Source organism: Ustilago hordei (genome assembly GCF_900519145.1).
Source record: "Ustilago hordei strain Uho2 genome assembly, contig: UHO2_contig_03, whole genome shotgun sequence".
NCBI classification, from domain to species: Eukaryota; Fungi; Basidiomycota; class Ustilaginomycetes; order Ustilaginales; family Ustilaginaceae; genus Ustilago; species Ustilago hordei.
Window position 1 is genome coordinate 2,342,164 of NW_024545288.1, and position 27,998 is coordinate 2,370,161.

Genomic DNA, 27,998 nt, shown 5'->3' on the forward strand with positions numbered 1-27,998 from the left:
ATCTCCTTGTCCGGCATCTCCTTGTTCGGCATCTTCCTGCAGCATCGTTTTTACCTTGGGACTATGATCGAGACTCGGCGTTACTGCATGTTCTCCCCCCTCGTTTCTGGGCAGTCCGGTTCACTTTCTTTCGTATTCCTTTCTGGATTCGATCATGGTCCTCAAGCAAAACAGCTGGTACCAAACAGAGACGTCGAATACCTCAAAAGGTTCCTACAGCCAGGTTCACAATCATTGTCACTTGACATCACTTCTCACACCATGTACTATGCATCGTTTCTCTCCTTTTTCAGAACGAGGGGGAACGCAAAATTCCAACACAACAACTTTCCCATTTGCCCTTACTGCTGCTGTGTCTTTGCTTGTCGATACCGTAATTAAACACAGCCTTCGGCTGTACTCGGCGGAAGTGGGCTCGTTGTCAAGGCGGAACAAACAAGGGCTTGAGTATGAGCATGAGCATGAGCATGAGCATGAGCATGAGCATGAGTATGAGCATGAGCATGGGTGATGCAACGTGGAAGCTGCGATGGATGGAAATGACGATGCTCATTTTTCTGTCTGAGGTTGGACATTCTTTCTTTCTTTCTTTCTTTCTTTCTTTCTTTCTTTCTTTCTGTTTTTGCCCCAACAGAACCCTGGAGTCTTGTGGGTCTCATTCAATTTCGCTCCTCCCCGCCTCTCTCCCGCTGCTTGTTTTTTTGCCTATGAGACATAGAAACAAAGCTCAGCACGAATTTACGTGCGATTTTTGCCTTGGCTCGGTCAACTCAGCGAGAGCTGCTTTTAGAGAAAGAAGGCTTCGGACACTCACTAATATACGCACCTCGCTGCTGCTTTGCCGCTTGGACCCCTGGTCAGTTTAGCCTTTTCGCCTTGGTCTTTTGTGTTCTTGCATCGCTTTGCATCATCATCATCGTCATCATCCTCGCTTCTCTCCTTCCTCCATCTTTGCATCAAGCTTTCTTCTTTCTCTTCTATATCAACACTCCTTGTTGCTTCCGTCATTTGCTTCAACCCCCCGGACGGCTCGCTCTTTCCTTTCTTCAACTTCGTTCGGCTTTAACATCATACTTTCGGCATCTTTTCCCATTCTCAGCTCGGACTCGCTTCATCTCTTCATAGACCTTCAATCGCGAAATTAGAGCGCTCAGTATCCATCTCGCCGCACCCGCTCCCTGGCCCTTCCACCAGCTGCCTTCGCTTCAGGCCGCCATCGCCCATCACACATAATCTTTTTGACGGCCTACATCTTTGCCGTCCTGGACGCACACACACCCCTTCACATTCGACAGCAACTCGCTGTGCTTAGGCATGAAGTTTTGAAGCTCTCTCTCTCCATTTGTTGAGCATCTTTCGTACACCGATTGTCTCAGCCGCCGCCCACGGAGCGTGCACCCAGAAGAAATGGGCAACCCTCTCTTCCCAGGCAAGGGCTCTCGGACCAGCGCCGCACCAGAGCCTGGGCCGTCTTCTTCCTTATCCTCGTCCTTCATCCCCGGTCTCCTTGGCGGCTCTTTCTCTGCTTCGAGCTCAAAGTACTCAAAGACGAACAACGAGTATGACCCTTCTTACCACCCCGGAACCTTGAACCTCGGAAACACTTGCTTCCTCAATTCCGTCATTCAGGCCATCGGCAACACGCGTGACTTCCGGCTTCTCGTTGAGGGCCCTCCTGTCCCCGCATCATACTTCGAAGAGCCACCGACATCAACCACCGCTGCTCTTGTACCATCTCGGCACAACCAATGGCCCAACCGAGTCCAGAGTCCTGCTCTCCGTGTCAGTGATAACGAGCACGGACGCCGTATAGACCATCCACCAAACCCAAATGGCAGCCTCGACTCGTCACTAGCATCTCTGAACACGCTCCCTGCGCATGATCCAGTCGCCACCATCAAACCAGGCAAGCTGCCTTTGCCTGTTCCCGGTCCACTTTCTTCACATCAGAACGGCGCTGCTCCGTCTACTTCCATGTACGAGCCTGATGCACTCGATCTTCCACTCAACACCGCCTTCCGCCATGTTCTCGAACAGTTCTGGACCGGCGCCCACAAGCCACGCAACTCGATCAACATCAACCCTAAGCGTCTGCTCAATCAGCTAGGGAAAAAGTACGACCAGTATCTTGAGTATGGGCAGCAGGATGGTCATGAGCTCATGCGCCACCTTCTCGACGCCTGTCGTATGGAGGAGCTCGATGTTATCAAGAAGATGCGTCCACCACCGCCCAACAAGAAGGCAAACCTCAATCACGCTTCCTCTACGACAACAACAACAACAACAACAACAACAACAGCAGCAGCAGCAGCAGCATCCACCACATCGCCTTTGAACCGTCTCACACCTGCTGATATGGAGAATGGTCAGATCGTCTCGCATCCAGCAGCATCTTCTGCTATAGAAGCAGATGGTGTCAGTGCAGCACCGACCGAGGAGGAGCTTCTGCCCTTCTTAGATCTGCTCTTCTGTGGCAAATTGGCGAGCATGGTCGTCTGTGAAGGGTGCAAGAAGGTCTCGCACACCTATGAAGACTTCTACGACATCAGTCTTAGTCTGCGCGACGATGCCAACAACCCAAAGTCACGCAAACGAGACCGACTCCGCAGTATGGCCGATCGATGGAGGAAAGCTACTCAGGGTCGCACCATCATGGATCGCAAGTCGGCTGCTGCAGCTACCGCTGCCGGCTCCAACTCGATCACTCCTGTAGGCACGCCACGCTACAGCGAGACAGAGGCAAGCGATGCAGACTCGAATGCGCTTCAGCGAAACAAGTCGGCGGCAAGCTTCCTCTCTCCTGATGAAGGCCGTCGTCGGTTCCAGCTGCGTACGCGAAGCTTGCGCAAGAGCGGAGGAAGACATGAGAAGCTAGGAGCTACATCGGGAAGCGAGATGGAGCCCGATTTTCCCGACATGGCTTCGCTCTCGTTGGCGCCGAGTCCAGGCTCCCGTCCTTATATCGATTCAGCTCCTGCTTCAGCTGGCGAAGACAACGGAGATGCACGCACCAACACAAGGGTGGCAAGGATGCTCGGAAGTGTAACTACCGCAGCTGATGCGAGCAGTCGTGAAACCAGCCCCAACCCGCCTCTGGGCCATCGTACCGCCGCTACCGACTTTGGTGCGGGCATGCGTCCACCTCTGTCCGCCATCAAGTCTTCTTCGCATCAGACTGCCTACATCGCTCGTATTATGGCTGACGATCCCGCTAGCGCCGCCAGTTCAGGAGCCCCTCGCAAGGCTGGTGCACCTTCGCCGTTGGCCAATGTGGTCGCTGCAGCTGCCGCAGCACAAGGCAAGCCTATCAACGGCTTCTTCCGTTCCCCAGGCGCAGGAGCACGTGCAAGAGACCCTTGCGCCGACTTTGAACCCGATCCGAAGTCACAGGGTGCCAAGCGTCGTCAGAAGATCCGCGAAGAGCAAGCAGCCACTGGTCTCATCTCGTCGCTACGCCAGTTCACTAGTGCCGAAGTGCTCGAAGGTGAGAACAGCTTTGCGTGCAAGAACTGCTGGAGGCTGGCCAACCCGCCCAATGCGCAAGAGCGTGAACAAATCCGCAGCAGACGCAGGCGAAGAGGTATTGCAGCTGCCGAAGAGGACGATGAAGAGGGTAGCGAGCCAAGTAGCTCGGATCGCGAGTCGGATCGCGAAGGGCAGCAGAAGGAGAAGCGCGGTGGCAACGTAGAATCAACAGCAGTAGCAGCAGCAGCAGCAGCAGATGTTCCGCTCACCAATCCGAATGGCGTGACAAGTTCAGCTAGTAAGAGCACCCTGGCTAGCAGCGCTGACTCGGTTATGACCGGGTCGAGCGCCTCGCATCCATCTCATGTGCAATCGGATATTCCGACCATCTCGATGACTTCAGCTGACGCATCCACTGACGATGTTCAGCTCAAGGTGCAAAGATCTCACAGCGGCAGCATCAACGGCGGCGCCGCTGGTGGTGACGTCGTCGCGAGGGACTACGCTGCTGGGCCAGGCTCGGTGTCTTCTAGCAATGGCAGTTACGGTGTCGTGATGCATCGTGACACGGGCTCGCAATCGAGTTTCAGCAGCGTTGAAGGCGCAGGAGCAAGGACAGGTCACGCGCGTGCAAACACTGACAAGTGCGGATACGAGACAGGCACCGAGACCGACATGTCCGGCTTCTCTACCGGTATGAGCGAGTCCAATGCGTCTACAGGCGAAGGTACGGACACAGAAGCAGAGGGCGAGGATGGCAACAAGAAGCCTTCCTCGGCTTCAGATCGAACCGGACCCAAGCGATCTGCGCAGAGCCTTCCTCGTCGTGCACTCAAGCGCTATCTCATTGCTTCTGCTCCGCCTGTCCTCATCTTCCATTTGAAGCGATTCCAGGCCACTGGACGAGGCTTTGTCTCTGGTCTGGCAGGCTTCAAGAAGATCGATGATCAAGTGACCTTCCCCGAATACCTCGACATTACACCTTGGCTTGCGCCACCGAGGGAGGAGTATGATCGACGTGGACGATTGAAGGCTTCGAGTGATCCACTTGCGATCCGACGCAGGGCGGAGGAGGAAGCGACCAGTGCCGGTGTCGATGCTCGTCATGTCAAAGTCCAAGTTTCACCTGCTCATCGAAAGCACGGTGGAAGGAAAGGGAGAAAGCATGGCATGTGGTCGTGGCATCTTAGCGATCATGCCAAGCATCAAGACCGTGGTGCCGCTGGCGAAAATGCAGTAGGTGCAGCGGGAGACCTCGAAGAAGGTCCCAAAGTGCATACTTCGGGCGGAAAAGAGATCGTCCCCTCCGTGATTCGTAGACCTAAGACAGAGTACAGGCTGTACGCAGTGATTGTCCATCAAGGCTCGTTGTCTGCTGGACACTACACAGCATACGTGCTTTCGGATAGGGTCAAGCTGAAAGAAGGGCAGAAGGAGACGGTTGCTCGTTCAGCACCTACTAGTCGTACGAACACGCCTGCTCCTTCCACTGGTGGTGTGGTTGGTGGTCTGGGGCAATTATTCCTAGGCGGAGGCAGCGGAAGCAAGGACAAGCCTTCACGAACGAACATGTCTTCCCCTGCACCCGTCCCTATTCGTCCCGCATCAGCTGCACCTTTGGCCTCGAACTCAGTGGCGATGACCAGCATACCTTCCAACTCCAGTGTTTCTGGTGCATCATCGCACGACACCGCACCCCAAACGTCCATCTCTTCGCTCGACACGGATTCATCCCAACACTCTATCGGATCCGGTAGCGACGCTTCCATCTCAAACCCCTCCTCTACAGGACCGAAACTCATCCGTCCACGACCACAACTCAAACCAATGGCCTCATGGGACAGTTTAGACGAGCTGGAACAATCCCACACCGCCCTTCCGCCCAATCCCAACGGTGCTGCTACACCAACCAACCACCCAAGTTCGGGTTCAGTCACCCCGCTCGAGCCCACACGTGCGGTGCCTACGGTGGCTAGTCACAATTCTAACGCGCACAGACATGTCGAGCCGAAACTGGGGGGAGAGGGGGAAGATGACGATGTGGATCCAAGAAAGAAAGACGATGGTAGAAGATGGGTTTATACAAGCGACACCATTGTAAGAGCGGCAACTATTGATGAGGTGTTGAAGTGTAAGGCTTATATGCTTTTCTATGAGCGACTCTAACTCCGCTCACATCATGAGGTATAGGAATACAATTTTGGATTTCTAAGGAATGATACATCAAAAAGACTGTGTGCGAGTGTAAAGCTACAGGAATTGGTACGGTCTCCCTGCTTTCTCCTCCTCTTCCTTTTTCTGCTCCTTCTCTCCCTTCTCTCCCTTCTCTGTTTCTTCCCGAGGCTCTGCCTGATTGATTTTTAATCCAGGCAGAGAAACATAACCAGGAGCAGGAGAAGAAGCAGCATTGTGATATTCGGCAAACCACTTGCCACTTCCCAAATAAATACTCTTATTCTTTTTCGTAGCCATAGCTTTCGCTTGAGCCTCTAACATTGCTGCTTTGAGACTTGCTAGTACTGATGGACTTCTCTCCCCCTCAATTAGTCCGATATCAGTGTTTATTTTTGGTACTAGGAGGAATCTCGACCCCTCGACGTCAGTTGAGGCACCCTCATTAGCTGAGCTTTTTGAGTCGGCTAACGAGCTTCCAGCGTCAGCTTTGCCTCCTTCTTCGGCTGCGCCTCCTACATCGGCACAGTGCGAGTCGATAGTCGTAGAGAGATGGCGGGGTGTGGGAGATTGAAAGCGGACGGTTTTGATGGTTGGTGTTCTCGTCGGTGCGGGTGGGATCGGGGATAGGTTGGTGTGGTGGGAGTCCATGGTGCTGTGATTGTGAGGCGAAGAGAAGGCAGCCTTGGTGAGTTCAGGGGGAGGAGGGTGGAGGGAGTAACATGAGGAATGGGAGAGCGTCGTTGCTGTTGATGGTGGTCGATGCAAGACTAGGGGAGGAGGAGGAATGCGGGTCGATGCGCTTTTTAGAGCTGGATGATGTTGTGCCATGCTGTCAGTTGATGTGGATGATAGTGAGGTTCGTGGTGATGGATGAACCGAGCGGGATTGGATAACGGCGGAAGGTAAGGCTGGAGTGAACAAGCCTAGTCCTTGCGGCGGTCTCGCAGCTGGCGGTGGTTGTATGTTGGTGAATTGCGCTTTCTCCAGGTCTTTCTCTCCAATGGCTTTAGGTTGGCCGGCTGCTACTTTCGCTTCCTTCTTCTGCTGCCTCTCATCCAACTTCTTTCCCATCATCTCGGCCGCTTTCCCAACCAAACCCTTCAACCCTCCACCCTCACCCTCACCCTCAGCCCCCGCTTTCTTCTTCCCAAAACCCACGGGCATCGGCAATCCATCAACAACCTTCTCCGCCCTCGCCTTAGCCTCCGCCAGACCCTCCAACTTCTCCGCAATCTCAACCTTCCACCCACCCCAACCTCTAACCGTCTTCCCTTTCGCCCTCCAAACAACCCCTGACCCCACATTTAACACCCCCACAACCGCCATACACCACTCACTAACCTCCTTAAACTTCCCCCCGACACTGCCTCTACTCAGTCCATCCCCTGCAACCAGCACCAACAGCACGCCTAAGAACCCCGTTCCCCAATTCGGCCCTAAAAACGGCAGTGTGTTCTTAAACAGCCTATGAAGGAGCGGGATCGGAAGGGAGAGTTCGGATAGGATTACGACAAAGAGGACGAGGGAGATTGAGATGTGGTGGAGGGTTGACCAGAATACGCCGAAGAATGTGGTGGGTATGTCGGTGGATGGGTAGTATGCGAGGGTTGGGTCGAGGAGGGTGGCCGGTTGGGGAGGATAGTGTTGGAAGTTTATGACGAGTAGACGGATCGTGGAGGCTATGACTAGAGAGCAGGAGATTATGGTTAGGAGTCGGATGGCGTTTAGGAATAGGTATCTTTGGAGGTAGGGAGGGATGAACATTGTTCCCGATACCTATGCTCAAGTGAGGAATGAGCCGGGTTAGACGGATGGTAGTGTAAGTTGTCAATGTTGAATCGCCTGGGTCCAGCCGAGCTTCGAAACTGGTACTCGTTGCTTGTATATGGCAGAGAAATGCTTGGAGAAGGGGACGACAGTCGCTGATCTTGAGATCCTGACGACGTGGTGTAAGAGGTAGAGAGACCTGCTCAAAAGATGATGTCGAGAAGCAAGAAGGAGGTACAAAGTTGAAGCGCAATGTGTAGGACATCAACAGGAGATTGGTCCAACTCTTGAGGAAGGCGACCGCCGGCAGCAATAGACTCCTTTGTTCCATGCACTCGAGTGTGTCGACAAGTGTCGTTCTGGCTCATCTCCCCTTCACCGAGCGCAATCATAAAGTATGACAGGGAGCACAAAGGGTTGTGTACACGGTCTCGAAGAACAAAGGGAAGAACGCAAGATCCCAGAAGAAAGGCCATGAGGACGTGCATCGATTGCGCCCACAGTGTATGCGAATGTGGGACTGGTGTCAGATACGGCGACCACGAGGACAAAGGGAAGTTGTTGCACAAAGGGAAGCGAGACAAAGCATGGATGATTTTTGTGCCCAAGGTGAGAATTGTGCGTGTGACGGCTCTAACAATCTCAACCCGGCGGGAAAAAGATGCACGGAAGTCGGGCTTGAGAAAGCGCTCGTCCATCTTGGCTTTCGACACACCATTCCACTTCTCATTCATCATTCGACATCATCTGTTCAGACATCAGTCGCATTCAGCGACAACCCATATTCATCAGGCCAGGCTTCCAACTATCGCCTACCCGCATACCCACGCTGAGCCTGCGAACACGAACAGCATCCACAATGGCTTCCGCCTCAGGCTCACGCCTACAACCTCTCTCAGGCGAACAACAAGAATCACTCATCAAATCACGCATGCAAGTCGACGAGCGTTCCCTCCGGCGACTCATCAAAAAGCTCACTCTTCTCCTCTCCTCCACCGACTCCGAAGCCATCGCTGCCTCTCGTCTATCTTTCAAAGCCGATCTGGAATCCTATCGTCTCCAACTCCTTCGGCTGTCTTCTATCGCCCATAACTCTTCTTCTTCTGAAATCCGCTCCTACACGGATGAACTCTCTTCTATTACCGCTGAACAGACTTCCACACAGGGCCGAATCAACGCTCTGAAAAGAAAGCTGGAAGATGTGAGGAGGGAACGAAAGAACAAGCTCGAATACGACCTTGTCGCAGGAGAGATTGTCAAACTCCCGACGAGAGAGGAATTGGAAGAGAGTCTAGGAAGATTGCAGGAAGGGTTGGAAGAGGTGAGGAGGGAAAGGGAGAAGTACAGAGCGTTGAGTAAAGATGCGGGCGAGAGAATGAGTGGGGTGGTGAGAGAAGTTGGGAGGTTGAGGGAGGATGTTGGGTTTGAAGTTGGCGAGAGGGAACGGAGGGAGGTTGAGAGAGCGGATGGTGAGGGGGAGGGGGAAGCTACAGATATTGCAGCTGGGGAAGAAGGGTCTGAAGCGGGTGGTGCGGGGAAGGGAAGTAGGAGGGTGAGCGGAGATGAAGTGGAGGAAGGGGAGGAGCAGGAAGAAGGTGCTGCTCCTGGTACTAGGAGTGGTAGTTCCACTCCAAGGAGAGCAGTTACGGTGGAAGCAGAGGCGCAGGGGGGCAAGTTGGATCCCGCTGCACCGACGTTCAGACCTTCAGCAGCGGGAGGGGAAATGAGGAGGAAGCGAGATTCAACAGCGGTCACAGGTTCGGATGAAGAAGGCGAGGTGGGTGACGGATCTAGCTCGACTGCGGCAGCTTCGAATAGCAATACTCCGAGAAAGAGGCAGAGGACGGAAGAAGGTGAGGTAGCGGGTGGAGCGGAGAGTGAGGAGGAGGAAGGAAGTATCCAGCCTTCAGCCCCGGCGATGGCGAGACAGAGCAGCGGGAGAAGTGCTAGAGCTGGTACCAAGCGTCGTCGATAGCAATAATTCAGGAATACGATAGATGTTTTGTCGCGTTCATAGAGTCGATGTCGATGTGTCGGTGTGCGAGTATCGATGTGAAAGCAATGGTGGTGATGTACCCGATGTTTCGATGTATCGGGGCGATGTGCAGCCCTCGTCATCAAGTCTTCAGTGATTAAGGTTACAGCAACTGATCGTATGAAATGATGGTTGAAATTGCGGTCACAAAAAGAAATGCCACATCTCGGCCTTGTTAGACCGCTGCTTCTAATTCCACAACGCAGGGTCCGCAACACACATCTCACTGTTGGAAGATTTGACTCTGATCGACACTTATCGGGAGATATCAGTCCAAGTACGGTGTTCAAGCTTTTGAGCTAAAACACTATACTATATTGACATAAGGGAAGGACATGGCGGTAGCCTCAAGCTCTCCGCTCATTATCTATATGCATTGTGGTTTGTGGCTGACTGTGGGAACATCCCACCTAATGAGGATGTATGACAACGGATAGGTCCCAACGGTCCTCGATCTCCATCATATAGGCCCGCCCGATCTTCGATCAGTTCGAATCTCCCCGATCCGTCATCAGTTCGCGCTCTGCTGGATCGTTATCTCCAGCACTCACATCCTCGCTAAAATCTGCACGTGGGAAGACAAAGGAACGCACCTCGCCCTTCACCTTTGTGCTCATGCCTATGCTGCTCTCCTCTTACCCGATCAGCTCCCCCAACCGATCCTGATGTGACATTAGAGCTTTGCATGCCATCCGGACGACCCAAACCTTACCCTCTACCACATCGGAGCCCAGACTGTCAACCATCATGCTGGATCGACGACGGGCACTTTCCAAACCGCGAGGACTTGTGAGTTTATGCACCTCGGCGTTGAGACGTGACAAGGCCAAAATTTTTGATGTCAGCAGCAAGGCAGCTCAGCGTCCTCGAAGATGGTGTCAAAGGTATACATACTCATGTTTTTAGTCTCAGTCCCTTTCGAATATGGTAAGCATTGCAGTTGCTATACACCCGTGCGAAAGGAGCCTGATCGTGGCCCCGATGAAGTGGCGTCTCTACCTTTCAAACTTCAACTAAAGCGCACCGACACAGAAACAGCAAAACTGCGACCTTGATTACTTCTTGTTCGGCAACGGTTCCCTTCTACCTTACTATACCTGTGCTGCAATCTTACAAGAGAAGGAAGAGGAGTGCAGACTTGCGTGACAGGACAAGCACGCGCGCGCGAGAAGAAATGAAGCTCCTTACAGACGAAGAAATCCCGCGCTAAGTTGAGGTACCAACGGGCTTGGCAACCGACCTGCGAGTAAAAAGTCGAAGAATGGAGCGGAGGAAACCGCAGGAATGACTCCGCCGGGAGAGAGGAGAGGGAGGGGCAGAGGTTTGTCTCTCGACGATCATGTCCTCGAACCGAGACAGAAGGACAAGCGAGACCAACAGCTCTCGTTCGTGTTTCTGCAAAGTTTGACAGTCCGACCCCGCGAGTCGTAGAACCCGGTGGCATTTGCATTCCTTTCAACCTCCTCCTTCCCTCTCTTTCCCTCTCTCTACTGCACCTCACAGAGCAGCTGCTAGCTTAGCTCCGGAGTGCAGGTTCGAAATCACTTTATCGCAGCCGCAGGGGAGAGATTGTATGCAGATCTTTTCCCCCTCCCTCCGTCCTGCATCTTTAGATATAGGAGAGAGTGTGTGTCAGCAAGCTGTGATGGCCGAAGAGCGGAAGGGTGAAGATCGTACTGCACGGCTACACGGTCGGGTGTATCGCATACAATGAAGCCCCCTGAGTTTGCGTTCACCGCTGTCCCTACTTCTTCTCCTCTCAGCCGATTGCACCGGATCTGTGGTGCCATACTGCTGAATGCGTCTTCGAAAAAAACAGGATGATCTGTGGTGCGAGCGATGCGAATAAGTGCCAACCGAGTCGCAAGTCCGGAAAGTGATTCTCGCTTGATGTATATGTATCAAACAGCCTCATGGCAACGTCCGATCGTTCGTCGTTCCTGTTTCTCTTTTCACAAGAACGCCACCACAACCACAATCACCCTCCGCCAAGCATTCATCCGCGTGCCAGTGGAGGCTTGCAGTCATGTCGCATTCCTCTGTTCCCCCAGAGCAGCAAACAGAGCAACGACCGACATCAAATGCAAGCTCTGTAGCCATCCCCAACTCTCTTTCCTTCTCAACTTCCATTTCTTCTACCGAGATTCTCGATTCGTACCACAACCACGTCGATAGCAGCAGTAGCAGCAGCAGCAGCATTAGCAGCAGCATTAGCAGCAGCAGCATCAGCAGAAGTGATCAGCACGAGTCGACTCAGCCACCAAGCGAAGCCTTTTTGGCTTATCTCGATTCTGTTGCGTCTGCCGCAAGGGCGAGGAATAGCGCTCCTGTTAGTGCTCAGGAGACATTAGTGAGTAGATCTTTGGAGGTCAACAAGGCAAGGACGAGTACAGCTTCGCCTCGCTTGGCGGCGCGTTCTTTCGACTCTCCCTCTCTGGCACATCTCAGCCCATCAACGGAAGCAGTAGGGGAAGCAGGTGCATCTGCTTTCAGAACCGAACAGGAACAGACGAGTCTTGTCGGTATCGCTATCGCATCCTCTTCTTCCTCAAATCAAGCAGAGGCAGGTGGTGCTGCACGAACAAGCTCCAATCGATACTCAAAGGTTCCTCACGGTCTTGGACTCTTTGGTGCAACATCAAAACGCAAGAGTCGCATAGGAAATGACGACATGAAGGACTCTTCTCATAATATCAATGCCAAGGGGTTGCGGATTGAGACCTCGATCCCGATCGAAGACTCTACCACAGAAGCCAGAACCGGCACAAGTACCGCGCCGGCCCCCACCAAATTCGATGACAAAGCCATAGCTTCAAACCCATCTGGTCTACATCCACCTCGTTCAGCAAGAGGAAACAGTCCTCTCTCCTCCCCTGGCCTCGGGTACAAAGCGCCCACAGCACACCATATGATCGGTGGCCTCTCCGTCAATCATCCAAAAGGTCTTTCTTCATCATCAAGCTTCACTTCGCATGAGGAGAAGTATCCTAACAAACGCAACGACGCTTTCTCCACAGGTCTGGTGCCGATACTCAACATCAATGATTCTTCCAGCTCGATCTACTCTCTTCCCAGCCCACGCAGACCTTATGCACCGGGAAGCTTCACAAATGGTCCTTGCACACCGCTCTCCGCCACAGCCTCTCCGACGGGCCCGTATTTCGATGAGAAGAAGCTCGGCGGGTCCATACCCGGAACACCCGTCCCCCTATCCCCTTCGATCCGAGGAGATGGCGTAACAGAGATCAAAATGTGGGGTGATTACGACGCCGAGGCTGAAGCAGACGATTACCTCCACGAACCAGATGCAGAGCAAGACCGCAAAGCCTCCAACAAAGGCATCTTCCCGCCGAGGGGAGTATTGAACATCGGAACGCTAGCAGTGATTGGGTTGGGCCTGTTGGCGTTGTTCGGCGGCTACCCTGTCATTTCATGGCTAACCCGACACAAGTCTTCGACAAAGGGAGGCTTCAATCTCGGTGGAATCAACGCCACAGGTCAAGTAGCCGATCTCAAAATCGGTCGAAGTCTAGTTGACCCAGATACCCCCGACAATGTCAAAACTCGAAACACCCTCGATGGAACTAACCGCAAAATGAATCTGGTTTTCAGCGACGAATTTAACCGTGATGGCCGAAGCTTCTACCCTGGTGACGATCCATTTTGGACTGCGATGGATTTGCATTATTGGGGAACGGACAACTACGAATGGTACGATCCGAGTGCGGTTACCACGGCGAACGGAAGTTTGGTGATTACGCTGGATCAGATTGCAACGCATAATCTAAACTTTAGAGGCGGAATGCTGCAGTCTTGGAATCAGTTATGTTTTACAGGTGGATATATTGAGGTGGCGATGGTGTTGCCAGGTTCGCCGGATATTCCGGGGCTGTGGCCTGCTGCTTGGACGATGGGGAATTTGGGGAGAGCTGGGTTTGGTGCTACGACGGATGGGATGTGGCCTTATACGTATGATTCTTGTGATGTGGGGACTTTGCCAAATCAGACTTTTGCGAATGGGACTGGGCCTATCGCAGCGCAGACTACGGGTGTCTACGTCGACAAATACGGTCCCTATCTCTCATACCTCCCTGGTCAAAGATTAAGTAGATGCACATGCGGGAATTCGGACGATCACCCAGGACCCAAACATGCCGATGGATCATGGGTCGGTCGTTCAGCACCTGAAATCGACATCATCGAAGCAGTCGCATCCCACGTCCGAGGCTCTCGCGGTTTCGCATCCATGTCAGCCCAAATCGCACCCTTCAACATTGGTTACAACCTCACCGACACCCCCGGTTCCACCGAATTCTTCTCCCCTGATGCCGAACTTAACTCCTACACCGGTTCCGTATACCAACAAGCCGCTTCCGGTCTCGTCTACACAAAGCGATCCGCTTACGAAGACACACAAGCAACCTTCTCCTCCTACGGATTCGAATACAACCCTGGCTCCGACCCTGATTCGTACATTCTCTGGACAGTAGATGGCGATCCAATGTGGCGGCTCAACTCGCAAGCACTCGGTCCCGATGCGGGTACGCAAATCGGTCAGAGACCCATTCCGTACGAACCAATGTATATTCTCTTGAATCTGGGTATTAGTGCAAGCTTTACAACGGTGGATTGGAGACATTTGACTTGGCCGGCGACAATGTTGGTGGATTATGTCAGAGTTTGGCAGGTCGAAGGGGAGGAGAATGTGGGTTGTGATCCGGAGAATGCTCCGACGGCGGCGTATATCGAGAAACATAAGGAGGCGTATTATAATGCGAACTTGACAACTTGGACTGAGACGAGGGAGAGAGGTGGCTATGCGCAGAGCTTCCCAGGTAACTCGATGCTTGGACAGTGTTGAGCGGCCGCCACTTCGGTGCCGTGTCGGACAACTGCAACCATTCATTGCACCGTCAGACTTCATTTCGAGGAGAACAATCTGGTTGATAGAATCGCGAACTCTACATCTGCGCTCTGCGCAACACACATATACTGTATCTATACAACTTGTTCCGTATACACACACTCATTCTTTGTCGTGATAATCAATCGCTTCTTCCACATGACGCCGGGCTGGATCGTACCAAATCGCAGCGGCACTAGCAGTTGAGAGCGCGGCTTTCCGTGCGCACGACAAGAAAGAGATTCTGCGCCTTCATTGGCAGCGGTACGGCAGGCGGCGCCGGAATCTTGTTATATGGATTCCGCTCAGTCTTTCACCTCACCCCTTCTGCGCAGCCTTTCTCTGTATGACACAAGGTATATATACTCGTTTGCTCGAGGGCGAACTACACATTCTCTCCACAACCTTCTCCTTCTCCTTTTCCTTCTCCTTCTCACCTCTCACATCTAACTTCGACCATATCTTTTCGCCAACATGCCCAACCGCGTCGTGGTTCGCGCACTGGGAGCCTGGATGCAAAGCACGGCAGCCCACGTTGTGCTCAATCGCGTAATTGACCTCATCTCGAACTTCTATCCGCAGGCCCGTGCCATTGCGTTTTTAGTGCCGATTGCCGCTAGCGTGGCTGGATTCGTAGGTGATACAATCACCTCATTGATGGGGAATGAGGAAGAAGAGGTGCAGGTGGGGGTCATGGAAGGGGGCGAAAATCACAATGAGACCAGCGAAGACAATTGCCAGGACCATGGGAACTGCTAAAAGCGACTTCCTCCGCAACCACGTTCCCAAACATCAAGGTTTCGACTGCGATCGCCACGCGAAAGACTTCAACCTCAAACCCCCCTATGCCTACAATCGTCACAATTCACGATCACCCACCCTACCTTCACCTTCCTTAGGATACGCGAAGTTGTCCTTCTCACCCTCATTCTTAGCTTAGACATCGGCATTGTTGTTGGACGACACCTTCGTCCCCGTAGCGCTGCGAAAGTTTGTCCTGTTAGAGGTTCTGACATAGGCAGCGCCGACAAACGCTCCGATTTGAGGGACGGCGATGGTATATGGCTGCGCTTCTCCTAGCTGCATTCCAGATGTGATCGTAAGTGTTTACGGCTACGGAGATGAGTTTGTAGAGGACAGTACAGAAGCTGACGGGCTAGCCTTTCAGATGCGCGATGCTAAACACTCTTGACACTAGCCGTCAACATGCGTAGAAGATAATCACGTGATTAAAGTCACGCGATGTGATCCGTGGTCAGAGATTCTGCCAAGTCATCGCGCAGCTGCAGAATGCTCTCTCTCCAAACACCACCATTCTCGCAGCTGCTCGCTTAGCAGAATCTCGCCGACTCTTCAAGTGTTTTCCCACCCTGTATTTCCCGCTCTCTTGCGCTCATCCGGCCCCCTTACGGCGGTCCGGGAGCCTCTCGAGCCTATGAGCACACTCACGCTCATCCCGCAATCCTAATCTCCTTTATGCTCTCCTATTGGTCTTGTTATGGTATGAATTGAAGGTTCGGAAAATCATTCATTGCTTCGCTTCTGATCTATCTGCCTTGGTCAATCGATCTGAGACGAATGTGATGTGCCACAACAAAGAGACACTTTTTGAGATTGCGCCGGCGTATCTTACACTACCAAGCCAGCAGAGCGGCAAATGAGAACATCTAGCGCCAGCTGGCTCAGTCAGAACGGAGACGGAAAGAGGGGTAGCCTGAAGTTATTTAGGCAGCAACCTGGGGGCAGGCGGACGAGATGTGGCCCTCCTCGCCGCAGCGCTGTATCCACGAACCAATACAGATGTGAGCAGAAGAATGGGTTTGAACTTGGCCCTAACTCAAAGAACTTAGGAGAAGAAGTGGTGAGGGAACTTACGTAGCAGCTCTTGGTCTGAGGCTTAGGGCACTCGCGGCTGATGTGGCCGGACTCGTTGCAGTTGTAGCAACGCTGGCCACCGGCACCAGCACCAGCACCAGCACCAGCGCCAGCAGGGGAGGTGCAGTCACGGGAAAGGTGACCGACACCACCGCAGTTGTAGCAGCTGCGACCACCACGGGCACCGCCGAAACCACCACGGGAGCTAGAGCCAGCATCAGGGCAGGCACGAGCAATGTGGCCGTGCTGACCGCACCGGTAGCACTCACCACCGGGTCCGCCAGCAGCAGGGGCAGGGTTGGTGGGGCAGTCACGGCTCTACATTCACCAAAAGCAGAAGATTTGGGCGAAGGGTTAGTAAAGGGGAAGAGTTAGGCGAGAAAAAAAGGAAAGGAGGGGAGGGTGGAGGGTGGCAAACGTACGATGTGGCCGGTCTCGTTGCACTTGTAGCAAGTCTTGGGCTGGGCCTCCATGCCGCACTGGGAAGAGATGTGTCCCTGCTGGCCACAGTCTGGTTGAGTCAAAGCGAATGCGAGAGCACAAGTGTTAGGACAAGGTCACCGAGAAACATACTGGAGACTCAAGGGAAAGACTTACTGTAGCTTTTAGCGTGTCAAGGGGAGAAGTTGGAATGCAAATGAGTTCACCAAGATGTGGGTGCGATTCAATTCATAGCGATGGTCAAAGTCAGAAGGGCCGTCGACCGTTATCGGCAAAGTGTGGAGACGAGCGAAACATACCAAGAGGGGTTGCCGGCGGTGGGGCAGGCGGCGGCGTTGTGGCCGGCTGTTTAGGTTGAGTCAGGAACATGGGCATAGCAATCCGGGCAAGTGGTAGTGGAGCAGGTGGCGCCACAAGAACAGAGCGGATCAAGCGGAATGGATGAAGCGCATGACAGCAAGCATGGACAAGCATGGTAAGAAGGCAAAGGGTATAGATGGATTCGGGTATCAAAAAGCGATGGGATATATGACAGGGACGTCATCATCTCTACGTCAGCTCTCTCTCTTCTCTCGTCAACGTCAACTCTCGCGCACCTCTCTCTCTCCTCTTCGTTCGATTTTGAGGGCGAAGCATGGCAAAGCAAGGCGTGCTGCTCGTCTTGCAGAAGCTCGAAGCATTCTTGTAGTGCGGCCGCAAAAAGACGAGCAGTAGCATAGCTTGCTCGGGTTGGAAAGCAAGGTCGGCAAAGACCTAGATTGCACTGATCCTTGAGAGGAGGCCGACGCAGTTGGGACTACGCATTCGACGCCACTGGATCATGGTCGGGTTTGAGATACTAACGCTGGCCGCAGCTGTTGGTGATCGCAGAGTATAAGGAGAAGGAGAAGGAGGCGACAGTCAGCCATAAGATTCAAATGCTGCGGAAGTGGTGCTAGGCGCCATCTGAACGGCGATGTCGAAGTACTCACTTGAAGCAGGTACGGTTGAAAGACATGTTGAGTGGTATGAATAACGTTAGAGTTGATGGTGGAAAGAAAGGAGAGGAAAGGGAGATCAAGTCGATGCAAGCAGGGTCTCTCTGTGTTGCTCAGCCCGCTTTCAGTGATCAGCTTTTCGACACACTTCTTCTCTCTCTTCTTGAAGCAGTGCTATCCCGCTGCGCTTCTTTTCCCCTTGATGTCGTGTTTCGGCGTACATTGTTCTCGTTCGCCGAAGAAAAAACAGCGGGAAAAAAAAGAAAAAAAGAAAAGAAAAAGGGAAAGAAAAAGGACAAAAAAAAAGGAAGCGTTGTTTCTCTTCCTTCTCGCAGGCCCTTGGGTCTGGCTTTTGTATTCCGCCACTTTCAGTTCATGTCACGTTTAGTAAGCACTCAAGAAAATCGCACGACTCAGACCTTGAAAGTGACACTCAGTTGAGGGAGATGCGTCAGCACTCCAATGGGATTCACAGGGTCTGCAGAGCATTACAGAGCCTGTGGAAGATAAGCAAGTCATCGATGAGACAAAGACACATATAGGTGGTAACACATGTGGGATGCATAAGCATTGTCACACTAACATGCAGGAAGTGACAATGCAGGAGTGACACAAGGAGCAGCTCATCACTGGCTAACACATGTGGAAGAGATTACCAAGCATATATAGATGACAATGTACATAGAAGCTAGTAGATAGAATTAACAACATAACAATGAAATTCCTTAACTGATTAAGAGTCTGAAGCTCAGCAGCTTCAAGGCACTTTGCCATCAAGATGCCACCCAGAGTAGACAGCATAGCCCTACTCAAATGCACCATGCAAGTGATCAGAGAGGTTCACACTGACTGGAATGAAGACCAAATCTTGGAGCATGCCTTTTCTATGATGAACCTCCAACCAAACACCAGCCAAGTCGAAAAGATTCCAAAGTCAGTACTCAGCATTGTATCACAGATCATCAAGCTCAACAAGAACAACTGGGCTATCTGGGAGCCTATGTTTATGGACTGTATACAGCCCATCAAGAATGCAAAGCAGATCCTTACCAGGGAAATATCTAGCAACCACACAGACTACAATGAAGAACTAAATAGTCACCTGTTAGCCTCATCCTGTTGTCATGCGACCACAGTCCTGAAAGCAGTATTCATACATACACCATCCAAGAACAAGGTGAAGAAGAGCAACTTGGCTCTACACTGTACAAGAAGCTCAAAACAGTGCTCATGATCAATGACGAAGTTAAACTCTCTGCCATTCATGACTGAGTGCATGAGATCAAGTTAGTCCACCAAAATGTCATCAACCTTGGAAAGGAACTAGATCGAATTTGGAATGATGCTGTGAGGCTGGGCAGTTGCATGGATGAAAAGCTCAAGAAGTCCACCCTCTACTGCTGCATCAAGGATGACTGGCTATACACCCAAACTGTAGATTCCCTCAAGGCTGCTCAACCCAGTTGCAACTATGAATATGCATACCATGCACTAGCCAAGAAGCACCAAGAAGCCGAGCTCTCAGGTCATATCCGAGCTGCAGCCAGAGTCACAAGCAACAGAAGTTCAACAGGCCAAGCTGGCAAGCATAGACAGGTTCTCAACCAAGAGGGCTACAATAGGGGTAGGCATGACCCCACAAACCCTAATGAACTGGCCAAGTGCTATAAGTGTAGGCAACCTGGGCACATTGCAATCAATTGCACCAGCAGTCAGGAGCGAACTCCTACTCAGCAGGGATAGGGATTCAGGTGCACCCTTTTTGTAAGCAACACTGGCAACTGTAACCAAAACAGTATGTGGATTCTCGACTCTGGAGCTACACATCACATGGTATGTGATGAGGATAAGCTCATTGCTCCAATGCCAAAGCAAGGATCCATAGACACTGCAGGGCATGAGCAGTTGCAAGTGCAGGCAATAGGAGATGCAACCTTGCAAGTTGGAGACATTAAAATACCCCTCACAGATGTACTTTACATTCCCAACCTTAGCAAGAATCTATTGTCTGTTCCAGCATTAACTGAAGACAGTGCACAAGTGATATTTGAAGAATCTGGAGCTACAAAACTCCAACATGACAGAAGCATGGTTAAGAGCAAGACCAACCAATGCCAGAAAAGATGGGAAGTTCACGGTGACTCCCTAGTGGCACAGCTCAATGACCCCCTTGAGGGCATTGATGATAACATGACACCAGCAAGGCCCACAAGCCACACAACAAGCAAACTATGGAATGAACAATTTGGCCATCCCAGTAGAAATAAAACCCAGCAAATCCAAGCTCACTACCTAGGAAGAGAAACACAGCTTGAGCACAACTCAAAGGACTGCAATAGTTGCAGTCAGGCAAAGCAAACACATGCAAGAATGGCAAGCAGCAAGACAGAATGAGTGCAAGCACCATTAGAATTAATACACATTGACCTAATGACAGATCTACAAGGCCACCCCAACTATCATCATGCACTAGTAGTTGTAGATGACGCCTCATCATATGTATTCATGAGACTGCTCCTCAGCAAGGCAGAAGCATTCCCCACCTTGAAAGCATGGATCAAAAGGGCAGAAGTAACAATGAATGGAATGGAATGGTCAAGCTTGGCAGCAGAGGAATGGAAGAAGGAGGCGGGGTTTAAATGGCAGAAAACCACCCCATACATCAGCATGCAAAATGGAAGAGCAGAGTGCACCATCAGATCACTACAAGAAAAGATGTGAGCAATGCTCATCCAAAGATCAGTGCCAAAAGGTTTATGGCCCTATGCCATCATGGCTGCCAGACATGTACTTAATTTGACACCATCAGCAAATGCTAACAGAATTCTGTATGAAGACTTTCATCACACAATGGCTCATGGCTTGGCAAAACAATTGCATGTCTTTGGCTGTCTCACATGGGTTCACCTCTCAAGGAAAGATCATGCAGGCAAGCATGGTGTGAGAGCCATACCAGGAATCATGATCAGTTACAACAACAAGCACAAGGGATGGAAATTCCACACTCCAGAACACACACCATCTATCTGATGGAGTAACTCAGCTACATTTCATGAAGATAAAGGCTGGCATGATTGACCCAAAGAAAGGAGCCCACTGCAAATCGGATTTGAAAGTCTAGAGGCAGAGGGTACCAGATCAGAGACTGTCAACCATGAACCCATACTAGAGCCAGAGGAGATCAACATACAAGACATTATCGGGGAGGCCAATATGACCACCATGAACCTTACACCAACTTTGAGGGAAGCACTTGACAGTGACAAGGCACAGCAATGGCAAGAAGCCATATGCAAGGAGTTAGATGGGCTTGAAGCCATGGGGACTTGGGAAATCATGGACATACCACCAAACACCAAACTCATTGACTCCAAGATTGTCCTCTGTCTCAAGCTGGACACCAATGGGGTACCTGTCCAACATAAAGCAAGACTCATAGCATGAGGATTCACACAATGAGAGGGCATAGACTTCGAAGAAACTTTTGCACTGGTGGCACCACTCAGTGTGATAAGAGCCCTGTTGTCACTGGCAGTGGAGCGGGACTGGGAGGTCCATCAACTCGACATCACAATGGTCTACCTCAACTCCACACTCAAGCATGTCATCTATATGAAACCGCTGGAAGGGGCAAAGGTACCAAAAGGAAAAGCTTATCAGGTAGTAAAAGGGCTATATGGACTCAAGCAATCAGGATGGGAGTGGAACATGGAGTTCGATAAGTTCCTGCAGCACTCAAACTTCCATAGACTCAATTGTGCACCATGTATCTACACCAGAGGAAAGGAGGACAACTTTGCAATAGTGATTATCTATGTTGACAATACATTGATTATATCTCCAAAACTGTCAACAGTCGAGCAAATTAAGAGGGAGATAGGCAAGAAGTGGAAAATGGATGAGGGTGGCAACATATCCCATTTTCTCGGGATCAAGATCTCCAGAGACTGCAAGGCAAAGACTATGGACCTCATGCAAACCAGCTATGTCAAGCAGCTATTAAATGAGCATTTAGATAAACATAGAAGAAAACCCAGCATACCACTCCAGGACATCCCAGTACCAGAGACAACAGCAAGCATAGCTGAGTGGAAGGAATACCCACAAATCATTGGCAAACTCCTATGGCTTTCAAATGGAACATGTCCAGACATCAGCCAAGCCGTGGGTGTCCTTGCACACTACATGACACAACCATTGAAGGAACATTACAACGCAGCACAGAGAGTGCTCCAATACTTGGACTGCACCCAGGACATCCACTTGCAATATGGTAGCAACAAGCAACAAGATTTTCTGGCGGCACATAGCAACGTGAACTGGGCAAGCGATGCTATGGCACAACGTAAGAGCTTGTCAGGGTCAGCAGTTTTCATACATGGAAATCTGGTAGCATGGAAGTCTGCACTACAGCGCTGCACCACCTTAATGGCAGTAGAAGCAGAATTCGTAGCAGTGACCAAGGCTGCATGAGAAATTCTCTTCTTTGGACACCTCTTCAAGGCCATCAGGGTTGACATTGGTACCCCCATAATTTTCTCAGATAACACAGGCACCATCCAGGTAAGCAAAGACCCCACACAACATTGGAAGTTGAAGCACATCGACACCAAATACCATTTTATAAGAGACAACATACAAGATGGAAAGGTCAAAATCAAGTACATCAGCACTGAAGATAACTTAGCAGACATCTTTACCAAACCAGTGGGCAAGGAGGCATTGTGACACACATGACAAGGGTTAGGACTGACACCACAGCAAGGTACAGCAGCTCAGCAGCCTACTGCCTCGCCGCTGAGGGAGACAGTTGAGGGAGATGCATCAGCACTCCAATGGGATTCACAGGGTCTGTGGAGCATTACAGAGCCCATGGAAGATAAGCAAGTCATTGATGAGACAAAGACACATATAGGTGGTAACACATGTGGGATGCATAAGCATTGTCACACTAACACGCAGGAAGTGACAATGCAGGAGCGACACAAGGAGCAGCTCATCACTGGCTAACACATGTGGAAGAGATTACCAAGCATATATAGATGACAATGTACATAGAAGCTAGTAGATAGAATTAACAACATAACAACGAAATTCCTTAACTCACTCGGCACGCGAGTCAATTTTGACATTTGGCACTTGCAGACGACACACACCAACACCTCCTTCTCATCACCATCATCTTTGTGATTGCAAGCAAGCTTCAACATGGAGGCCATCTCTTCAGCGCTCTCTGCGCTCTCCATCAAGACCGAAAAGGTGGTCAAGCACGCCGCTGCCAACAGCCCTGAAAGCTGGAAGTCGGCCGTCACCGACGTTGCTTCCACCCTCGGCTTCTCCACTTCCAACTACACAAAGACTGTCGTCTTCAAGCCCAAGACTGCCAAGTCTGCTACCCCTACCCCTGTCGTACTTATTGCCAAGGATGACTCCGAATACAACACCGGTGCTGTTGCCAAGCACATCGGCCAGAAGGAGATGCGTCTTGCTGCTCCCCAAGTCTTGAAGGAGTTCCTCAATGCTACCAAGGACGACGTCTCTGCTCTCTCCATCACAAAAGAAAACGCTCTACAGCTCATTGCCGTTCTCGACGCTGGCCTCGCTACCAGCACCGACCACTTTGCCGTTCACGCCGCTAGCTCCGAAGAGACTCTCTTCATGACCGGTGCCGAAATCGCCAAATACCTTCAGAGCACCGGTGTCAAGCTCGAAATCGTTGACTTTTCCGAGCTCAAGGCTGAGGCTGCTACTCCTGTCGCCAAAGCTTCTGCTCCTGGTACCGCTTCCGCCCCTGGCTCCACACAAGGCCCCATCCCCGCTTCCAACAAGGCCAAAGCTGCTGAGGCCGCTAAGATCCCTGATGCAGAACAGATCGGTATCACCGTTCGCAAGGCAGGCGACTTCCCCGCATGGTACACTCAGGTCTTGCTCAAAGGTGACATGCTCGACTACTACGATGTTTCCGGATGCTACATTCTCAAGCCCTGGTCGTACTTCGTTTGGCAGTCGATTCAAAACTTCTTCGATGGCGAGATCAAGAAGATTGGTGTCGAGAACTGCTACTTCCCCATGTTCGTCTCTGCCGATGTTCTCGAGCGCGAAAAGGACCACATCGAAGGGTTTGCTCCTGAGGTAGCTTGGGTTACTAAGGCTGGTAACAGCGATCTCGAGCGTCCTGTTGCTATTCGTCCAACTTCCGAGACTGTCATGTATCCATACTACGCCAAGTGGATTCAGTCGCACCGCGATCTCCCGCTCAAGCTCAACCAGTGGAATTCGGTCGTCCGATGGGAGTTCAAGCACCCTCAGCCATTCCTCCGAACGCGTGAGTTCCTCTGGCAAGAAGGTCACACCGCCCACATCTCTCTCGAAGAAGCCGATAAGGAAGTCATGCACATTCTCGACCTCTACCGTCAAGTCTACGAGAAGCTTCTCGCTGTCCCCGTCGTTCCAGGTGTCAAGTCGGAGAAGGAGAAGTTCGCAGGTGGATACTACACCACCACCGTTGAGGGTTTCGTCCCCACCACCGGTCGCGGTATTCAGGGTGGTACCTCGCATTGTCTCGGTCAGAACTTTTCCAAGATGTTCAACATTACCGTTGAAGATCCCAAAGCTCCGGAAGAGTTCCGTGGAAAGGATGAGGGCAAGTTGCACGTTTGGCAGAACTCGTGGGGTCTTTCCACCCGTACTATTGGTGTGATGGTGATGGTTCACGGTGACGATGATGGTTTGGTGATGCCTCCACGTGTTGCTCAGGTTCAGGTCATCATCATTCCTTGCGGTATTGGTGTCAAGACCACCCCTGCTGAAAAGGAAGCTATTGTGGACGCATGTGACAAGACCGCAAAGGACCTCAAAGCTGCTGGTATCCGAGCAAAGGCGGATCTGCGAGACAACTACAGTCCAGGCTTCAAGTTCAACGATTGGGAGATGCGTGGTGTTCCCATCCGACTCGAAATCGGTCCTAAGGATCTCGAAAAGAAGTCTGTCCTTTCTGTTCGTCGTGATAACAAAGCCAAAGCTCCTCTCTCCGTCGATGGGTTGTCCGAGTCTATCGCTAAGCTCTTGGACACGATTCACGATGACATGTTCGCCAAAGCCGACGCAGAGTACCGTTCGCGAAGAAAAGTTTGCGAACAGTGGGACGATTTTACCCGCATCCTTAACGATAAATGCCACGTCGTCATCCCTTGGTGCGAAATCGAAGCATGCGAGGACGAAATCAAGAAGCGTAGTGCCAGACAAGCTACATCGGGCGAGGCGGAGGATGAAAAGGCTCCAAGCATGGGTGCCAAATCGCTTTGCATTCCCTTCGATCAGGCTCAGTTCGGCGATGTTAAGGGTAAGAAATGTCCTCAGTGCGGTACTGAGGCGAAGAGGTGGACTATGTTCGGTCGCAGTTACTAATCGCATCATTACTTAGCCCAGAGATGGCGAAGAGATGCAGAAAGATTTTCGGTCACCAACGTAGTGTTATCGCAACGAAACTTCATGCTGATTGACTGATGTGAGCTCATTTGTTGTGCGAGTCTGGTTGCTGTGGTGAGCCTTGACGAGTCACCGATGCAGAAAATGGAGCTGAAAAAGTCGATTGCAGCTGAGTCTGAAGCGATGCTGGAAGTGCATTGAGTCGATCTGCAAGCAAAGTGATGTGCTTTCCAGCCTTCATGACAAATCCGCTGCAAGCATAATTGAGCATGTGGCTAAAGTACAGCATTTCCGTGATCGATGCTTCCGATGCCGGTCGTGCTTGTTGGCATGGAATTAGGAGAGGTGGTGAGCTGATGTTTTTAGTGATGACCTGCTTTATGACCTGTTGTTGGGTTTTGTCGAATGAAAATGTGAGTCCCTCGTCCTCGAAGCGAGGTTTGATCTGAATACAGCTGTATCATTCGCTACTTACCATCAACGTACATATTCCTAGTAGCCGCCGGAAGCTGCACTTTCATCCCATCTTGTTCCTTCGTTACTTTCACCTGACAACCCAACCTACTTGTATCTGTCAACCCAAACGCTAAGTCCAACATATCATTCTCATCATCGCATGGTTCCTCCAGGCTATCGTACACGTCCGGTTCCAAAATCACATGGCAAGTGGAACAAGCTATTGATCCTTCGCAAGCTCCTTCCAGGTCAATATCGTATTCGTGAGCAACGCTTAGCAAGTCATCGCCTTCGTTGGCTTCGACAGATTTGAGTGGCTCGCCTTTTGGATCGACGAAGTGGATTTTGACGCCTGTACCAGGAGCTGGTCTTGTGATTCCGCCGTGGGGGCGAATAGGGGTGGTAGTGAAGAGGCGGGATGAAGAGGCGATGGGGATTGTGCGTGGAGTGAGGACCTTGGGTGCGGTGGTGAGCGTTTGTCGGCGGAGAACATGAGTCGCAGCCGATAGAGCGGTGCGTGTTGCTGATGGAGTGACCATCTTGACTGATCCTCCGTTTCGAACGATGGCAGGGGTTGATATCGAAGATGAGGATTGGAAGACTGCAGTGGAGTACAAATGGCCTTCAGCGCGATTGGCTCAGCGTCGAATTCTGTCATCGGCCCAAACTCGGGATTCGGGATCAGAACAGCATTTTTTTTTTTGTCAACTCTGAAGATCAAACATGGTCTCCTTCGGATAAAGTCGGACGAGAAGAAGACTGGAAGGGCCGCTCGGCGTCTAAAGGCGGTTGGGCCGTGCATTTTGCTGTGTTGCTGATAAGCTCTTTTCTCTCTCATTCATAGTTCACATAGGCTATGGTGTCCTAGACGCTCGCCTCGAGAAAGGGCTGTGACACGATCAAGATGCAAGAATCTATGCTTTACTATGCCCTTAGTATGTACAAGAAACAGAGACGCTGATGAGGGAGAAACCAAGCAGGTATTTGATGGGGAGGAATTCTTTGGTGATGATTTATGCTACGGGAGGTCAATGTTCTGATAAGATTGTCCTTTCGTTAATGAGAAAAGCAGATTACCAGATGTTGTGACCACCCGAAACAATGATGTCGGAACCGTTGCAGAACGAGGAAGCGCTCGAAGCGAGCCAGACAGCAACACCACGAATCTCGTGAGCGCGACCGAGACGGCCAAGAGGGTTGGAGTTCGACCACTTGGCGAGCAAGTGGGGGTTGCTGTCAAGGTAAGCAGCAGTCATACGCGTTCGGATGTGACCGGGCGAGATGCAGTTGACACGTATATCCTTAGGACCCCACTCAGCGGCAAGGTTACGGCCCATCTGGAGAACAGCCGACTTGGAGGCGTTGTAAGCGACCCAGTGGTGATCACGGTTGACAATGGAACCGGACATGGAAGCGATAAGGATGATGGAGCCAGAAACGTGCTTCTGCTCATGCATCTTGCGGGCGGCAGCCTGGGCAGTGAGGAAGACACCGGTGGTGTTGACCTCGAAGACCTTGCGGAACTCGTCTGCGGGGTAGGAGAGAGCGTCGTAGGTCTGGAGGATACCGGCAGCGGCAACGCAAACGTCGAGCGAGTCGGTGCCCGAGTCCTTCATAACGAAGTCCATGCAGGCGTTGATGTCCTCAACGTCAGTGACGGTAGCGGAAACGTACTTGAGGTGCTTGCCCATGATACGGCAGTGGTCGGCCACGATTTTGAACTCCTCAGAAGGCTCCTTGGGCAAGTCGATAGCGTAAACGTGAGCACCGGCCTCGACGTAGGCAAGAGCCATCTCGAGACCAAGACCACCGTTTCCACCGGTGATGACGGCGGTCTTGCCCTCGAGCGAGAACTCCTGGAAGATGGTGGTAGTGTGGTTGTCGGGCGAGTTGGGGTTCTGGCGGAGAACAGCGTCAACACCAATGTTCTCGACGGGGGGAGGAGGACCAGGGTTGGCCTGCTCAGCGTTGGCGCTGGTAGGGATCATGCGGGTGGGAGACCACACGGAGAAGTTCTTGGCAGCCGAAGGAGCGGGAACACGAGCAGCGCGCGAGATCATCGAGGCTGTAGAGAGCAAAAGCAGTGAGAAACGGAAGATAAGAGCGGGATTGTCAGCATATGCTTGGCGAGGGAATGAAGAACAGCTTTTGTTCGCAAGAAACTGCGCCAAACCGTCCAGAAAGCATTCTGGAAGGGAAAGCAGACAATGTCTGACCAGCTTATTGCCCGTGCAGAACGAAATTGCAACTTGTAGTCGGACAGCTGGCAGAACTGCGTTTCTTGCACTGAAATCGCAAAATCGACGATGGCGAGGAAAGCAAACTACCAACCGTGTGCGCCAAATAGCTGCAAGGATGTATGTGCAGCTTTGGACGGTCAGGAAGCAGAATTGAGGGTAGAAACTTACGCTGAACGACGCGAGCCGAAAGGCTGCGGATAGCGCCGGAGCGCAGAGCAGTGTTGAAGGTGGCCATA

At 51.7% G+C, this 27,998-nt stretch overlaps 9 protein-coding genes across 9 annotated transcripts; 5 read left to right on the forward strand and 4 right to left on the reverse strand.

Moving 5' to 3' along the window:
• Positions 1-1,407: 1,407 nt before the first annotated feature.
• UHO2_02295 (uncharacterized protein) lies at positions 1,408-5,631 on the forward strand (the record flags this gene model as incomplete). Its single annotated transcript, XM_041559732.1, has 1 exon — positions 1,408-5,631. One exon carries the CDS (start codon positions 1,408-1,410, stop codon positions 5,629-5,631), a length of 4,224 nt encoding a protein of 1,407 aa, XP_041415666.1.
• Positions 5,632-5,715: 84 nt separating this feature from the next.
• Positions 5,716-7,404, reverse strand: UHO2_02296 (uncharacterized protein; the record flags this gene model as incomplete). The annotated part of the gene is made up of 1 exon (XM_041559733.1): positions 5,716-7,404. The coding sequence occupies one exon, from the start codon at positions 7,402-7,404 to the stop codon at positions 5,716-5,718; it is 1,689 nt and encodes a 562-aa protein (XP_041415667.1).
• An 862-nt stretch (positions 7,405-8,266) lies between these two features.
• On the forward strand, positions 8,267-9,382 carry UHO2_02297 (uncharacterized protein; the record flags this gene model as incomplete). The annotated part of the gene is made up of 1 exon (XM_041559734.1): positions 8,267-9,382. The coding sequence occupies one exon, from the start codon at positions 8,267-8,269 to the stop codon at positions 9,380-9,382; it is 1,116 nt and encodes a 371-aa protein (XP_041415668.1).
• A 2,086-nt stretch (positions 9,383-11,468) lies between these two features.
• On the forward strand, positions 11,469-14,303 carry UHO2_02298 (putative KRE6 - glucan synthase subunit; the record flags this gene model as incomplete). The annotated part of the gene is made up of 1 exon (XM_041559735.1): positions 11,469-14,303. The coding sequence occupies one exon, from the start codon at positions 11,469-11,471 to the stop codon at positions 14,301-14,303; it is 2,835 nt and encodes a 944-aa protein (XP_041415669.1).
• Positions 14,304-14,819: 516 nt separating this feature from the next.
• On the forward strand, positions 14,820-15,104 carry UHO2_02299 (uncharacterized protein; the record flags this gene model as incomplete). The annotated part of the gene is made up of 1 exon (XM_041559736.1): positions 14,820-15,104. One exon carries the CDS (start codon positions 14,820-14,822, stop codon positions 15,102-15,104), a length of 285 nt encoding a protein of 94 aa, XP_041415670.1.
• Positions 15,105-16,069: 965 nt separating this feature from the next.
• Positions 16,070-17,030, reverse strand: UHO2_02300 (uncharacterized protein; the record flags this gene model as incomplete). The annotated part of the gene is made up of 4 exons (XM_041559737.1): positions 16,070-16,123; positions 16,221-16,538; positions 16,643-16,731; positions 16,961-17,030. The coding sequence occupies 4 exons, from the start codon at positions 17,028-17,030 to the stop codon at positions 16,070-16,072; spliced, it is 531 nt and encodes a 176-aa protein (XP_041415671.1).
• Positions 17,031-22,846: 5,816 nt separating this feature from the next.
• On the forward strand, positions 22,847-25,045 carry UHO2_02301 (putative proline-tRNA ligase; the record flags this gene model as incomplete). Its single annotated transcript, XM_041559738.1, has 1 exon — positions 22,847-25,045. One exon carries the CDS (start codon positions 22,847-22,849, stop codon positions 25,043-25,045), a length of 2,199 nt encoding a protein of 732 aa, XP_041415672.1.
• Positions 25,046-25,428: 383 nt separating this feature from the next.
• On the reverse strand, positions 25,429-26,061 carry UHO2_02302 (putative YAH1 - Ferredoxin of the mitochondrial matrix; the record flags this gene model as incomplete). Its single annotated transcript, XM_041559739.1, has 2 exons — positions 25,429-25,451; positions 25,542-26,061. The coding sequence occupies 2 exons, from the start codon at positions 26,059-26,061 to the stop codon at positions 25,429-25,431; spliced, it is 543 nt and encodes a 180-aa protein (XP_041415673.1).
• Positions 26,062-26,595: 534 nt separating this feature from the next.
• UHO2_02303 (uncharacterized protein) lies at positions 26,596-27,997 on the reverse strand (the record flags this gene model as incomplete). Its single annotated transcript, XM_041559740.1, has 2 exons — positions 26,596-27,587; positions 27,931-27,997. 2 exons carry the CDS (start codon positions 27,995-27,997, stop codon positions 26,596-26,598), a joined length of 1,059 nt encoding a protein of 352 aa, XP_041415674.1.
• Position 27,998: the final 1 nt, after the last annotated feature.